The 15,392-nt window shown below is 46.4% G+C and overlaps 1 protein-coding gene across 1 annotated transcript; it reads left to right on the forward strand.

The window, feature by feature from the left end:
• Positions 1-2,739: 2,739 nt before the first annotated feature.
• SMKR1 (small lysine rich protein 1) lies at positions 2,740-9,233 on the forward strand. Its single transcript, XM_079932322.1, has 2 exons — positions 2,740-3,055; positions 8,689-9,233. Exons 1-2 carry the CDS (start codon positions 3,053-3,055, stop codon positions 8,881-8,883), a joined length of 198 nt encoding a protein of 65 aa, XP_079788448.1. The 5' UTR covers positions 2,740-3,052; the 3' UTR covers positions 8,884-9,233.
• The last annotated feature ends 6,159 nt before the right edge of the window (positions 9,234-15,392 follow it).

The following is a 15,392-nucleotide window of genomic DNA, read 5'->3' on the forward strand; positions in this document are numbered from 1 at the left end:
ACATGAAAATTCTATGAAATTCAAATTTTAGTTTCCATAATAGTTTTATTGCGATACATACAGCCACACTCATTTGTTTACATGTTGTCTATAAAATGCTTTCATTCTACATCAGCAGAGTTGAGTAGTTGGAAAAAAGAGGACATGAGAACTGAAAAGCCTAAAATATTTACTGAGTTTGCCAACCCCTGCTCTAGATAGTTTCCTGAGTCTGCCCCGCCTGGTCTTACTGTACCCCAAGGTTCTCACTGCTGGGACCCTAGTAACTGACCAGAGATTATCTACAAAGAACATTTTATTTTTTCTGTAACCTCCTCTTCAAAATGAGGGCTATACTGGGTGAAGTGAACAGTGCTATACTGTTGAACTTAATGAGATAAAAAGAAAAAGAGAAGGAAGGGAAGGAGGAAGGGAGGGAGGAAGAGCGACCACCAGAGTAGAGAGGAATAAATAGGAATTTTTAAATGTAACTTCTAACAAAGATAGTGATAGAATATTCTAAGTTTGAATATTCTAAGAATGTGCACTTTAATTCTGGTAATTTATTTTTAAAGAACAGCACAGTTAATGTTACTATTTATAAAGAAGACATAAGGATGTGTACTCATAAACATAAAATTAACTAGTACTTTTCCAATGTGAGTTTGAATAGTTATCTAAATTTAACATCATCTTCCAATTTATACAGGAAGATTTTTTCGGTTCTTGTAGAATAAACGGATCTTAAGTGCTAAACATAAAGAGATTCTTAAGTGGACTGGTGTTTAAGAAAAATGCTTATGTTGTCAATGACATTTTCCTTTGATTCTAACAGTAACCTGCGTTCTTTGTTATAAGGAAGTCAGCCTTTCAGCCCCACCCCCCAGCAGCCCTCCTCACCTCCCTTCAGGTCAATGCTAGGGCTTTCTCCAGTGCAAAGGCTGAAGACCCATTTGGTCAATGGAAGATGGTGCTGCCATTGAAGTTGTACCAATTGTCACTAGACCGTTCATTTTATGTTTCACCTGTCCACTGACAAATCGTGCTTTCTTGTGCTTTCTGTCTTTTTTTTCAGACCTCCAATCTGGAACTCAGGAAAAGCAGGACTAGAACAGATTTGGGAGTGAGCCCGATAGGGGTTAACCTGAGAGAGTTGTGATGACCCAAAGAAGTGTACACAGGGAGTGTGAGCCACCCCTACCCAGGGAGTAAGGCGCCAGCAGAGGAGAAAGCACAGGCAGAAGGCAGGAGAATTTGCCATATCAAGGGCCTATGTATTCAAAAAAACTACCAGACAAAAGTCATTGGAACTTGGGTTTGCTTTGTTGATGATTAGAGAAAGCAAATGCATGAGAACCTGGTACATAAATACTCCCCTTTGGAAGTGAGGTCATCAATCAAAAGAAGGAAAACAAAAAAACACCTTACCCTTGGTTGCAGAGCCTTTCAGGACCCCATCCCTGCTTCTGGGTCCAGTCTCCTCCTCCTGCCCTGGGCCTGCAATGTCCTGTCCCCTGACCTTGGCATAGCTGACTCCTCCTTATCACCCAAATCTCAGTTAAACCTCAGAGAGACCTTCCCCATTCACCAGTTTAAAAGAGTAGTCAGCTATCATCGTATCAATTTAATACACCCAATGTAATACATCCTGTTGCACCTATCATCTTTAATGTCTGCCACGTCCCCCATTTGACATCCCCACCAAAAAAAACTTTTCTGTGTTCGGGGCTGAATTCCCAGGGCCCAAAACTGAGTGTCAGGCACATGATAGATGCCTAATAACTTGAATAAAAAGAAATGAGTCATTAAAATGAATGAGGGTCCAGCTCCTAAACTGTATATTCTCCTGCGGGGAGGAGGATGTCAGGATGAACTCAAGGTTGGAAGCATAACTGAATCTACTGTATCCTTGCGTAATCCCACGACGGGTATGAGAACTTTTTTCAGGCGCCTTTAAAAAATATTTTGTAGGGTTTCCCTGGTGGCGCAGTGGTTGAGAGGATATCCCCTGCCGAAGCAGGGGATACGGGTTCGTGCCCTGGGCCGGGAAGATCCCAGTATGCGGCGGAGCGGCTGGGCCCGTGAGCCATGGCCACTGAGCCTGCGCGTTTGGAGCCTGTGTTCCGCAACGGGAGACGCCACAACAGTGAGAGGCCCGCGTACCGCAAAACAAAACAAAACAAAACATTTTGTAATGTTTGTATTATTACAGGCTCTTTTACAAACATTTCCCCATGTTATTTTCATTTCAATCCTCAAAGGCTTTATCTCATTTTCCAAAAACGGTCATGGAGTCTTCGATAACTTCTCCAACGTCAGCCAGTGAGTGACCTAGCTCTCACGCACAGCCGAGTCCGCCCACTCCAAGGTCAGTACGGTACACGCGTAGCATCGCCCGCCCGGCCAGCTTTGGCCGGGAGCTCGCCTGCGCCCTCCTCGGTCGCCCAAAGCCAGCCTCCCCCGCGCGGAGCCCGGGTTCCGGGCGTTCGCAACCTTAGCCGCAGTCGTGCGAGGTGAAATGGCCCAGCCAGGGCGGCGCGGCCAGCAGGGGACGGCGGCCGCTCTCACAAAGGCGATTGCGGGCGGGCTGGGCGGGCCGGGCTCAGTCCAACGGCTGGGCGCCAGGCCCCGGTGTCCTGGCAACAGGTAAACACTGAGCGGCCCCGCCCCCGCGGCGCGCGCCGCGCGGCGTGTTGCTCACCGCCCGCCGGGACCCGCGAGCCCGGCGCCTCAGCCCGCGAGGTGCGCTCGTCAGAGACGCGCAGCCCGCAACTCGTTGCGGTGGGTGTCCCAGCGTGTAGTGGCGGCGGCCGAGTGGCTGACTGCCGCCTCACCCCGCCGGGCTCCCCTGAGCGCCTCGGCCTCCTGGCGCCGCGCCGCAGGAGCGGGCTCCTGAGAAGCGTGGCAAGGTCCCGGGTCTGCGGCCGTTCGGGGGCGAGAGCGGAGGTGGCAGTCCGGTGAGCCGCAGGAATGGGCGCGGGGGCGCCGACCGCAAGCGACGCGGAGAACTGGGGTCTCTTTCAGGATTAGGAATCTATGCCACACTCACCTGCTCAACTGAGAAAGCATTACCATGGTAATACACGTCTTATTTAAGTGTAAGAGGTTCCCAGGCTCTTGTTAAATTAGTTTAATACCGTTTGCCTCGTAGAGGCACGCTTTACTAAGATTTGCCCGCGCCAAAAGATTGGTGCCTTTATCTCCTGGCGTTGGTGGTGGTGTCCAGTCCAGTGATCTGAACGCTTTGGGTCAAGATGAGGTGGGAGAGGGGTTTGCTAGGTGGTCTGCGCCCACCCAAAGGGATGGCAACCGCAGAATCAGGCTGAGCCCTTTGTGTGTGTGTGTGTGTGTGTGTGTGTGAGAGAGAGAGAGAGAGAGAGAGAGGGAGAGAGAGAGAGAAAGTTGGTTGGTTGGTTGCAGTCCCTTGGTTCTGTTGAGCAATTTTCACACCCAGAAAATAAATGCCCAGGGCGCCAGTATGTGCCAACGGCGACTTGCCAGGCATCTAGCTTCTGCTGCCCCCGCTAGGGTCCCAGGTGGGATTCCTCTCGGTGGATTACGGAATTAGAAAATAAGCCTTGGTGGGACTCAGAGTGCCCGCTGTAGAGAGTGATTCTTCCTTCCAACCTCAGTTTGAGGAAAGGCTTTGGAAGGAGACCTTTTGTGCAGGGAGTTCTTGGGTTTCTGCCCAGGAAATCTTGCAACATCCTTACTTCCATCTGAACCCCAAGTTCGTTGGCTGACAGAGCTACATCTCAAACCAAACCCCACTGACGCCAAACCTTCATTTCCAACTTCCTGCTGGATCTCTCCATCAGAGAGCCTTTTCAAACTGTGTTCAAAATCCAGCTCTTTTAACCACTACCATCTCTGCATTTCCCAATGGCACGTTCATCCTCCTGGCCGCAAACTCGAAAGCATTCCTGTTCCCGAGTCCTCACCAGTCTCTTGTGACCTGCCTGCCACTGTTGGTCAGGCCCTCCTTACTACCACCTACCTGGTTCTGGCAGTAGCCCCCTATCACTGTTCAGGGGCTGTCCATCTCCCCTGTTCTTCCCTGCCAGTTTGATCAACCCATAATGGCTGTGACCAGGTCCTCAGGGACTTCCACTGTCTGCTGAACTAGGTACTGCTCTGCTTGAGCTTGGCGCTGGGAGCCCTTGGTAAGGGGGCCTCAACCACTTGAGCTTTATCTACCATATTATCTTCTCTGCTTTAAAAAACAAAAACAAAACCACATCCCACATAGACCTACATTCTTCTGGAAGTCTTCTGCAGCTTCCCCACCTCGAATGATCAATCTACTTAAAGACGGACCCACCTCTGAAGTACCTCCTGCTCCCCTGTTGCTTCCTAAGCATCCGTAGCCTCCTGCACCTCACTTACTGTGCTTTGCCTGTTTCTTGGAAAGTCTTAATCCTCACCCCCATTAGACTGTAGTATAGAAATGTGTTTGGTAAACCTGTGTTTCTTCCCAGTGTGTTGCATGTAAAAGCACTAAATAAATAGCTCTTGATTTAAATTGAGAGCTATTCCCTGGTTACTTCACATGGTTGACACTGCCATTTTCTTTCAGAGGCCAGGAAACTGAAGCAGAATGGTTTAATAAGTAAAGCCATTTAAGCTGATGGCTTCTCACTGCTCCTTGGATAAAGGTCAAACCTTAGCTTGCGAGGCCTACAGGCCACAGCTGTACGCTGCCTACTTTTCCAGCCTCAACTCCTCTCACTGCCCCCATGGTTGTTGCTTACAGGCCAGTCACATTGACCTTTTTTTTTTTTTTGGTCCTTTTGACTTGAAAGGTTGTTTGCTCTGCCTGGGAATTCCCTACCCCTCAGCCCACAGGCCATTCTTCAGGAATCCTTCTTCCTTCATGTCCCAGACGAGGGTCACTCCCTGCCCATCCCATGTCATCATAATGCCATGTACCCTGGGCTTCCTTCACAGCATAGTTGGTGACTAAATGTGTTTGTGATTTTCCCCCTCACTGGACTGTAAGTTTCTTGAGGGCGGGAGCCCAGATCTGCTTTTCTCTCCATCTAACATGAGACCTCATGCACAGGAAGTATTTGTTAAAAATTTGTTAAATGAATGAAGGAGGCATCTTAAAATCCAGAGAAGGAGAAATCTACATTTGCTTTCCCTGAGTTGCATTTTATTCACTCAGCATATTTTATTCATCCCTACAATATGCCAGACATTGTTCTAGGTCCTGAAAGTTCAATGAACTCATAGACAAAACCTCTGGTTAGGGAAACATACAATAAATACACAAACAAAAAAATATTATTAAATAGTGAATGCTTAGGGTAAGGAGATAGAAAGTGACACTGCTGGGAAGGGTTTTTTTGTTTTATTTTAAATTTATTTTATTTATTTATTTTTGGCTGCGTTGGGTCTTTGTTGCTGCGCGTGGGCTTTCTCTAGTTGCGGTGAGCGGGGGCTACTCTTCGTTGCGGTGCGCGGGCTTCTCATTGCGGTGGCTTCTCTTGTTGTGGAGCACGGGCTCTAGGCGCACAGGCTTCAGTAGTTGTGGCGCACGGGCTTGGTTGCTCTGTGGCATGTGGGATCTTCCCAGACCAGGGCTTGAACCCGTGTCCCTGCATTGGCAGGCGGATTCTTAACCACTGCGCCACCAGGGAAGCCCTGGGAGGGTTTTTAAGAGACCATCTGTACCTCCTCCCCCTTTGTCTGGGACAGTGCCAGTTAATGTTTGTTGAAGTGCCTTGTTTTGGGCAATAAATTCTATGGTCACCCTAATTATAGATAGAATAGAGGCATGATGTCTGGAAGGTTTTTCTGAAGAGGTGGTTTTTGAGCAGAGGCTAGCACAAAGGTAAGAAACAAATTATGCTCTCTGTGAAGATCTGCAGGAAGAGGAGGGATCAGGGAAGAGCTTGGGGAGTTTGGGAACTAGAAAGAAGGAATGGTCTTCATTAAGGAGTTTGGAGAGTTTTAAGTCAGGAGCTCTGTGTTCTGCGCCCAGGAATAGTCAAGAGCTATGGAGTTGTGTTCAACCAACCAACCAGCTCAGAAACTGAAAACTTTCACTCCCTTACAAAAATTTCCTAACAGACTTATTGAGGTATAATTGATGTACAATAGATTGTGCATATTTAAAATGTACAGTTTCAGCTTGGCATAGGCATACACTCATTAAGCCATCACCCACATTCAAGACTTATGATTTGCAGATATTTTCTCCCAATCTGTGGCTTTGTCTACCATTCTTCTAACTATATCTTTTGAAGAGCACAAGTTTTAATTTTGATGTTGAATTCAATTTGTTCTTTCACAGACATCAATTTGGATATCATACCCAGGAAATCTTTGCCTAACCCAAGGTCACAAAGGTTTTTTTCTATATTTTCTTCTATAAGTTTTATCGTTTTGGGTTTTATATTTAGTTCTATGAGCCATTTGAGTTAATTTTTGCATATGGTGCAAATATGGATCGAAGTTCATTTTTTTGCAAATGGTTATTCATTGTTCCAGCACCATTTATTGAAAAGATTATCCTTGTTCTGCTGAATTGCTTTGGCGCTTCTGTTGAAAATCAGTTGAATCAATTGTTTGTGTATGTGTTGATCTATTTCTGGACACTTTATTCTATTAATCTTAATACCAATACCATACTGTCTGCATCCTGAAGCTTTATAATAACTCTAGAAATAAGGTAGTATTAGTCCTTCAAATTTGTTCTTTTTCAGAGTTCTTTGCATTTCCATATGAATTTTAGAATCATCTACAAAAAGAAGAGAACTTTGAATAAAAATGTCAAACTTTGGTGTGGATCTTAGTTCTCAAACCGTTTTAGAGATTAAAACACACACATTATTGGGGGCAGTTATTCCAGGTCAAGCGTGTTTGACATGCAAAAAAGTATAAAATCAGAAAGGAAGCCAAGACTCAGAATCTTTAAGAGCTTATGGCAGTGCACATCCCACACCCCAAGGTGATGCTTTATCAGGAGATGCAGTTATCATATGGGACTCCATATTGTTTCTCTTCATTTGGATTTCCTCACAGAAGCTGGGCCACTGTGTTGCAAGATATATCTCATCTTCATTTCTGGGTTTTGAATCTAGGAGTGTCCTCCATTTCATTTCACAAAATGTATTTTAGTGTTTTTAACACATTGGCTATGTTTCTCTTTGTTTAACTTGGGACATTTTTTAAGTGAGATGCTATGAACAGGACATCTATTTTACACAAACATTTAGCCCTTGCAGGCATTCTTGATAACTTATACACTCCTCCTCTCCCTTGCCTAGAAGAGACACTTTTTCAATAATGCATTCCCATCATTTATTTTCTGTATGGGTGGGTCATAGGACATAGAGAATTCCATTCAGCTTTGTGCAGCTCTAGCAAAACCTTGGAGATAGTTTATTCCCCGGTTAGGATGGTAGCCATTCCTTTGCCGGGAGGGCATTAACCTGGCAGTGTGCTTGTGGCCAGAGCACAACCCCTGAGCCTGGTGGATGCTGGTTTGCACTGGGACCTTGCAGAGCCTCTGCATTTCCATTTTTAAGACGGAAATGATACCTCCCTCCCTTGAAACACAGCTCTGAGGATTAGCAGTGATAAAGGTGATGGCAACATCCTTCACTGAGTGCTTTCTTTGTGTCAGACACGGGGTAAGTGCCTTATGTTCGTGCCTCACTTAATCCTCGTGACTGTTTAATGAGGTAGAGACTATGGCATAACAAATGCCAAAAGATGTATTTGATCCTAATTATCTGTTTTAATTTAATTTTTATTAGGAAAATTTCCAAACATGCACAAAAATAGAATACTAAAATGAATCCCTATATAGCCATATCTCAGATTCAGAAATTATAAGCATTTTGCCACATTTGCTTCATCTATACTTTATTTGGGGGGGGAGGGGGATGAGGAAGGTGCAGTATTTTAAAGCAAATCTCAGGCCTTCTTTCATTTCATGCCTACAGATTTTAGTGTGCATCTCTGAAATGTGGGAACATTTTCTTCCATGACCCAATGCCATTGTCAGACCTAATAGAATTAACAATTACTCGATATTGTCAAATGTCCTCAATTGCCTAAAAAAATGTCTTTTCATTGCTTGTTTGTTCTAATCAAAATGCAGGGTCCACACATTAGTTGCATTAGGTTGGGTCTTTTTTTTTTTAGTGTTCTTGGCGGCAGGGGGTGGTTAGTTTTTGTTTTGTTTTGTTTTTGAAAGAAAGGAAACAGGAGAATGCTGCTTCTCTGCTAAAAGAGTGTCTTCTCTGGGGAGGTGTGTGAGAGTTGGGGAGCCATGATCCATGAGAATTACCCTTGGCACCAGCCTTCCCTTCCCCATACACTCATTCCCCTCGGAGCTCTCTGTCCCTTCGCCTTCTCTCCTCGCCCTGGGTCACCTCGTTATAGTTCACCCTCTCGTTGAATGACACAGCCCACAATATCTAGGTGTTGAGTCATACCTCAGTTTCTCCGCCTTGCTCTCCCAGTCTCTGGGCGCTTGAATCAGGTTGGATCTCTTTTAAACTGGGGGTCTTAAAAGGCATTTGTTGAATCAGACTGCATATGACTTCTCTTCCCACTTCAAGTTTTTGTTGTTGTCACAGTTTTTTTCCTTTTAGGAATTTTTTTTCTTAAGTTCGGTAGGAAATGTTGAAAATTATATAATGTCAATGTTATAAAAGCTAATTTTCGCCCCGTATATATACCTGTCTTTGAAAGCCAGGTAAAGGGAAAAGAAAAGGCCGAAGCCAGCCCCGTGGGAAAAAGCAGAAGAAACCGGAAGTGGACATCCTCAGCCCCGCCGCGATGCTGAACCTCTACTACATTGCCCACAACGTCGCTGGCTGCCTGCATCTGCGCGGCTTCCGCTGGCCAGGCGCTACCAAGTCAAAGAAGGGGAAAAACAAGACTTAAGCCAGAACGTTTCCCAGCTTCTCTCTACTACAGAGGACAGAACTTGGGGAAGAGAAATCAGGATAATACCACTGTTGCAAGCAAAACAGACTTTACTGAAGACAATTTGAGATGCAAGCTAAGTGTGCTTTTCAGTGGTAGTTAATGCTAAATGCATTTTACTTCCTCAGCTAAACCCGGGTATGGTGAGCCACTTTGGTTTTTTAGAAGAGGGGAAAAAAAAATCCAAGTAATTCCCACACGGTGATGGAATTGATAGGACTTTAAAAAATTATTATAAGTCTGGGTCAGAATTAAACCTCGCTCTCCAAAGGCAGTTCTAGCTTGCATGAGTTGTTTTCTTTTACCAAAGGGGGTCTGTTATTTAGAGAAGACATGGCAAAAAGCACAGAATTTGCTTATGTGTCCCTCTTTTGGGCACAGTTTCCTTTCGTCATCTTTTTCTGGAAAAATAATAAATATTTTGTTTCTATAATTTTCTTCTCAGAGGTCTGACTCTTGTCTGATTCGAATTAGCCACAGACAGTGGTAGAGACCAGGGTTGTCAGTCCTGCTCTGAACCTGCTAGTGTGCAGGAACAGCGGCTCAAATGAGCTGATAGCGTCAGTGGTTGGAGCACAGGGAGAAGGGGACCAGTCAGCACTGGTCCCTCTCTCCTTTCTCTTTCACCCGACTCTTCTTTGTCTTTTTCTACACACTTACATCTTCCCACCTTCTGCAGACTTTCTTTTAAACTTGGCTGACTCTGAGTTTTGGATTTGGTGCTAGAAATGTGCCTTGGGCATTCTTTTTATTTTTTTAATAAATTTATTTATTTTATTTATTTTTGGCTGCATTGGGTCTTCGTTGCTACGCGCGGGCTTTCTCTAGTTGCGGCGAGCGGGGGCTACTCTTCATTGCTGTGTGCAGGCTTCTCATTGTGGTGGCTTCTCTTGTTGTGGAGCATGGGCTCCAGGCGCACAGGCTTCAGTAGTTGTGGCACGCGGCCTCAGTAGTTGTGGCACACAGGCTTAGTTGCTCCGCGGCCTGTGGGATCCTCCCAGACCAGGGCTTGAACCTGTGTCCCCTGCATTGGCAGGCAGGTTCTTAACCACTGTGCCACCAGGGAAGCCTGCCTTGGGCATTCTGCTGATGATATTCTGGGATCTCCCCAGCCGGTGTGGAGACACTTAAAAGAGAAAACTGCAGTTGGTTCTGCTCAGCCCCAAATGTGAAACTTGGAAGGAAAGGCATTTTTAAGTGTAAGCACCATCTCTAAATCACATAGCCTCCCATCCCTGCCTCCTGCTCTGTCTTCCTGGCACATCTTGCCACCTCCCCTGGCGCTGACACCTGCGCTGTTGTCTCCATTCACAATTCTGAGCTTGAAGCTGATTCCTCTAGGCAGCACCAGTCCAGAGACGATCTAGTTTGTTTGAATTACTTATAACAATGTCACAGGCTGCCTTGTGAGGATCTCAAACGTTCATGAAGCTTGCTAAGGAAGTCTATAACCCAGGACTCAGGATTTTATAAATATCAGAGAAAAAAGGCAATCCCGTGAATCTTTGTGCCAGAGAAGTGAGGTGCTCAGAACCCACATGAGTTTGCTGGGGATGACACTTGTCTAGCTGTACCATCTGTGCGGAGTGAATGTGAGCCCTTGGCTGGTTGCCAGAGGAGCCCTGGCTCAGCTCAGGTGAAACTTGGTCCTCCTCTTAACCTGAAGGGATCTTTTCTGTTCTGTCTACAGACCTGGGAAACAGGGCCACCTTCCCACTCTGCTGAGATTGCTGGGCTGGATCCGAGCAGTTTCTGTTTGTGGACACACCAACTCTAGTCCAGTCCTTCTCAAACCTGGGTGTGCACCGTGGTCACATGAGGACTCCTGAAAGCGCAGATTGCTGGGCCCTACCCAGTAGGAAGAGCAGGGTTCAAGAATTTGTGTTTCCGGTAAACTCCCACGTTGCGCTGCTGCTGGACCAGACCCTTGGAGATACTGCTCTAGTTCATGCTGCCGCACCAGATGCTGAAAGACTTGACACACCAGATGCTGAAAGACTTGATGAATCTCTGAACGTGTAGGATGTCTAAGGCCCTCCTCTGCCTCACCTGGCTGGGTTCAGGAGCTCGTGTCTGAGCAGTTGTGTTTATGGGAACGTTGGGGAAGTGGCATGTGCATTGCTGCCTTCTGATCTTGTCCACAGCAGGATAACATCGCTGAGGGGAGGACAGACATGCCAGTCAGCAGACTTCTACAGGCTTAGGAGATCATCTGGAGGTGGCAATGCCTTCTTCTTTTGAGATGGTTAAATGATGAGCAGAAAGGACTGTAAGCATTGGAATAGAAGTACTGACCTGATTGGATGGGGCGCTGCGCACTCGGGGTCTCCACCCAGGTTTTAGCAGAGTGGCTAAAGGCTATTTAGTATTGTCCTCATTGCAACGCTGGGGTTCTGAGAAGCTGTTAGGAAGTTTGAATTAAATAACTATGGTGGTGGTATAGTGAGTGTATATGACATGAACTGTCACACGCAAGCCATATAAAAGTTGTGGTGGCACATTTTACTTCGAGAGAAATTCAATTTTTTTGGTGAAATATTCCATTTAAAACTTTCTTCAACAAAATTATCTCATTTTAACAATTTATTGAGTATCTCCTATGCTTGGCATTAGGAGGATAAGACAGGGTTCCTGCCCTTCAGGTGCTCCCAGCCTGGTGAAGGGGGCTGATGCCCAGGTTCCACTGTGACAGCAGCTACATTTCTATTTCAGCTTCGATAAAGCATCGTACAGTTGATGAAGGTGATTAAGAGGAGGGTGGGACTGCCCTTCTAGGACACCTGGAGCGCCTCTGATGATAAAATAGGTCCTTGAACGCTGCTATTTTTATTTCGCCAAACTCAAGTCGGCCAGGATCCTGATCCTTCCTGTGGATGAGGATTCAAAGGGGAGCGTGTGAAAGGAGCTGTGATGGGAAAGCCCACACACAGGCCACACGTGGTCTGTGGCGGAAGCATCCTTGCTGTGAGGAAGGCTCTGCTCAAGTGTGGGGGGAGGAGGCAGCGCCCCATGAACAGTGAATACAGGGACAAGCACAATGTCCCCAGAGCAGGAAGGAGGATTTGGCAATGCCTGTGGAGAGAGGACCAAGAGCCACGCAGCTTGCAGGAATCTTAGCTCCCCAGCCAGGGATTGAACCTGGGCCCTCTGTGCAGTCAAAGCCCAGAATCCTAATCTCTGGCCTGCCAGGGAATTCCCGAGAGAGGGCATTTTTTAGAATGACAGTGCCCCTTGCAAAATTGATGACAATTAAAAAGAAGGACAATAACAAGTGTAGGCGAGGATGTGGAGAAAATGTGACCCTTGTCCGTTTCTGATGGAAATGTAAAATGGTGCAGCTGCTGTAGAAAACAGGCAGTTCCTTAAAATGTTATAAGTAGAGTTACTATAAACCATATACCCAGCAATTCCACTCCTAGGTATATGCCTAAGAGAATTGAAAATATACATTCACACAAAAACTCGTATATAAACATTCATAGCCCCAAAGTAAAAACAACCCAAATGTCCATTAACAATGGCTAGACAAAATGTGGTCTGTCCATACAGTGGAATGTTACTTGGCCATTAAAAGGAATGACGGACTTCTGTGGTGGCACAGTGGTTAAGACTCCACGCTCCCAATGCAGGGCGCCTGGGTTTGATCCCCAGTCAGGGAACTAGATCCCACACGCATGCCACAGCTAAGAGTTCGCATGGTACAACTAAGGAGCCTGCGTGCTGCGACTAAGGAGCCAGGGAGCCGCAACTAAGACCCAGTGCAACCAAATAAATAAGTATTTTAAAAAATAAAAGGAATGACATTCTGATACCTGCTTCAACATGGATGAACCTTGAAATCCTTGTGTTAAGTGAGATATGCCAGACACAAAAGGCCACATCTTGTGTAATTCTTTCCATGTGAACTGTCCTAAATAGGCAAATCCATAGTCAGAAAGTAGATAAATGATTGCTAGGGGGACAGGGAAATAGGAAGTGATGCTAATGGGTAGGGGTTCCTCTCTGGGGTGATGAAAGTGTTCTGGAATTGACAGTGGTGACAGTTGCACAACATTGTGAATATACTAAAAACCACTGAATTGTACACTTTAAAATAGTGAATTCTATGGTATGTGAATTATATCTCATTTTAACAAGTTGATGACAGTTAGCTAGCAAAGGTCCAAAAAGCCTGGGAGATAAGGAGGTGAGGGTGGGTACCAGTTGCCAGAACAGGTGCCCAGGACAGTGGCCTTTTCTGCATCCTCTTTTTATTCTTGGTTTCATCCTTCAACAACATATTTTCAGCAGCCCCCATCTGGCAGGCACTAGACTCGGGGCTAGAAGGGAGACCACAGCTCTAGTCCCAGCCACTTATCCAGCCTCATCCTTCACCTCCTCTTCCCCTTCATGGAGAATCAGAGGCTCTCAGGGCTGAATAGTTCCCTTCAACCTTCTGTCCACCCTCACATAGTCCTCGGGGAAGACTGCATGTTTGGACTTACTTCCACTAGGCTTCTGAATCCCTTCCCTTCCATTTTTGGGTGTAGAGTTTACTTAATTATCCCTTTAAAAATGTACGCAGGGAACACTCTGGAAAAACAAACATCACAAAGAAGGTAATTAGATTCACCCCAATTAACCCACCTGGAGATAAGCTCTACCAACATTTTGGCATATTTGGTATATTCTTGGGCTTTTTCTTACGTGGTGATATGAATATATCTCCATATGTGGGAGAGTGTGTATTTTTTTTTTTTTTTTTTTTGCGGTATGCGGGCCTCTCCCGTTGCAGAGCACAGGCTCCGGACGCGCAGGCCCAGCAGCCATGGCTCACGGGCCCAGCCGCTCCGCGGTATGTGGGATCTTCCCGGACTGGGGCACAAACCCGCGTCCCCTGCATCAACAGGCGGACTCTCAACCACTGCGCCACCAGGGAAGCCCGAGAGTGTGTATTTTTGTTTTAGGACAGGTCTTTCTCCTGTACTTTCATGCTCTCCCTCTCTGCCAGTTCCTTTCCCTCAGCCTAGAAAAGGAAGGGCTCCCCCACCTTATAAAGCAGAGATGGGGGCTCACCATAGTCTGGAAACAGGGTTTGAAAGGAGATGCCTGTAACAGTAAGAATGGCACAGTCATCAAATCATTTAATGAATGTTTATGGAGGACCTGCTATGTGCCAGGCCCTGGAGTGACAGCAGTCAGGCCAACAGACGTGTGATGGGGCTCAGCCTTGCAGTGGACGGGGGTGAATGGTCACTGGTTAGTGCTATGACAACGTGGACCAGCACTGTTTGACAGAATTCTCTGCAACGATGGGAATGTTCTATATTCGTTCTGTCCAACACTATGGCCACCCACACCTGTGGCTCTTGAGCATGGGAAATATGGCCAGTGCAGACTGAAGAGCTGGATATTTTATTTGATTTACTTGTAATTCATTTAAATTTAAATAGCCTCATGTAATCAGTGGCCATTGGGATGGACAGCACAGAATTACATATGGAGGGATTTGACCTAGTGGAGGAGGGAGAGAGAGCAAGTAGATGTAACCAAGGAAGTGATGCTAGAGTTGAGACTGGAAGAGGTGGTGTCAGGGAGAGCTGGTGAAGCCCTATTGATCTTTTTTCTGGCTGTTGTTTTTTCTTAAAGAGGGTGCCACAAAACCTGTATCTGTCCTAGGAAGGCGTTAACTAGGACTAAATTAGACAGGAGGCAGAGCCTCTGCAAAGGCAGGGGGGGAGCATGACAGGTCACAGGAACTGAACAAGAGCACAGAGACCAGGGAGACGGGAGATGAGAACCTGCGGGTCCAGTGGGACCCTCGGGGGCCAGGATTCAGGTCGGAGTCAGGGAGCTCAGCAGCTGGCGGTGATCCTCACTCCTGTGCCGCTGTAGTGATTCTACCAGCTGCTGACCTCTGTCCCCACGCCCCCCACCCCGTGCTGCACACGTCTTTTCTCAACTTCTTAAGTTCTGCTTACCCTAGGTTTCTGTTTTTCTACAACCTCAGCTTGTTGTGAGCCCTGTGACTCCAGCTCTACCCCGTGGTCTCTTTCTGTGCTTCCTCCAAGCGTTAGCTTCCTAAGGGCCTCATTCTCGGGGTCTTTACAGGTGAGAGAATCAGAGACCCACCTCGTCTTACCATAGACCAGGCTCTGTGGTAGTAGCCAGTGGATGAGCTGTCAGGGGTTGGAGTCTCCCACTGGTCTGACCTCTGTGCCTGAGGATGGTGCAGGTCTGCTGGTCAGGTGCTATAAGCAGGACATGTAGGGTGACTCTTCATGGCGGGACTGGCAGTGTGGTGGACAGGAGTGCCTTCTTTCTTTCCCTCCAGCTGTAATCCATCCCTTTATAGACAAGATCCTGGAAAGAGTCTGCTTACACTTTTTTCTTCACTTCCTTACCTTTCTGTCACATATTCTTCCTCTCTCGCTTTTTTTTTTTTTAAATCAACTTTGTATTTTTTTAAATTGCAAGCTTACCAAAAG

The sequence above is a fragment of the Stenella coeruleoalba genome (assembly GCF_951394435.1).
Source record: "Stenella coeruleoalba genome assembly, chromosome: 9".
In the NCBI taxonomy this organism is placed as follows: domain Eukaryota; kingdom Metazoa; phylum Chordata; class Mammalia; order Artiodactyla; family Delphinidae; genus Stenella; species Stenella coeruleoalba.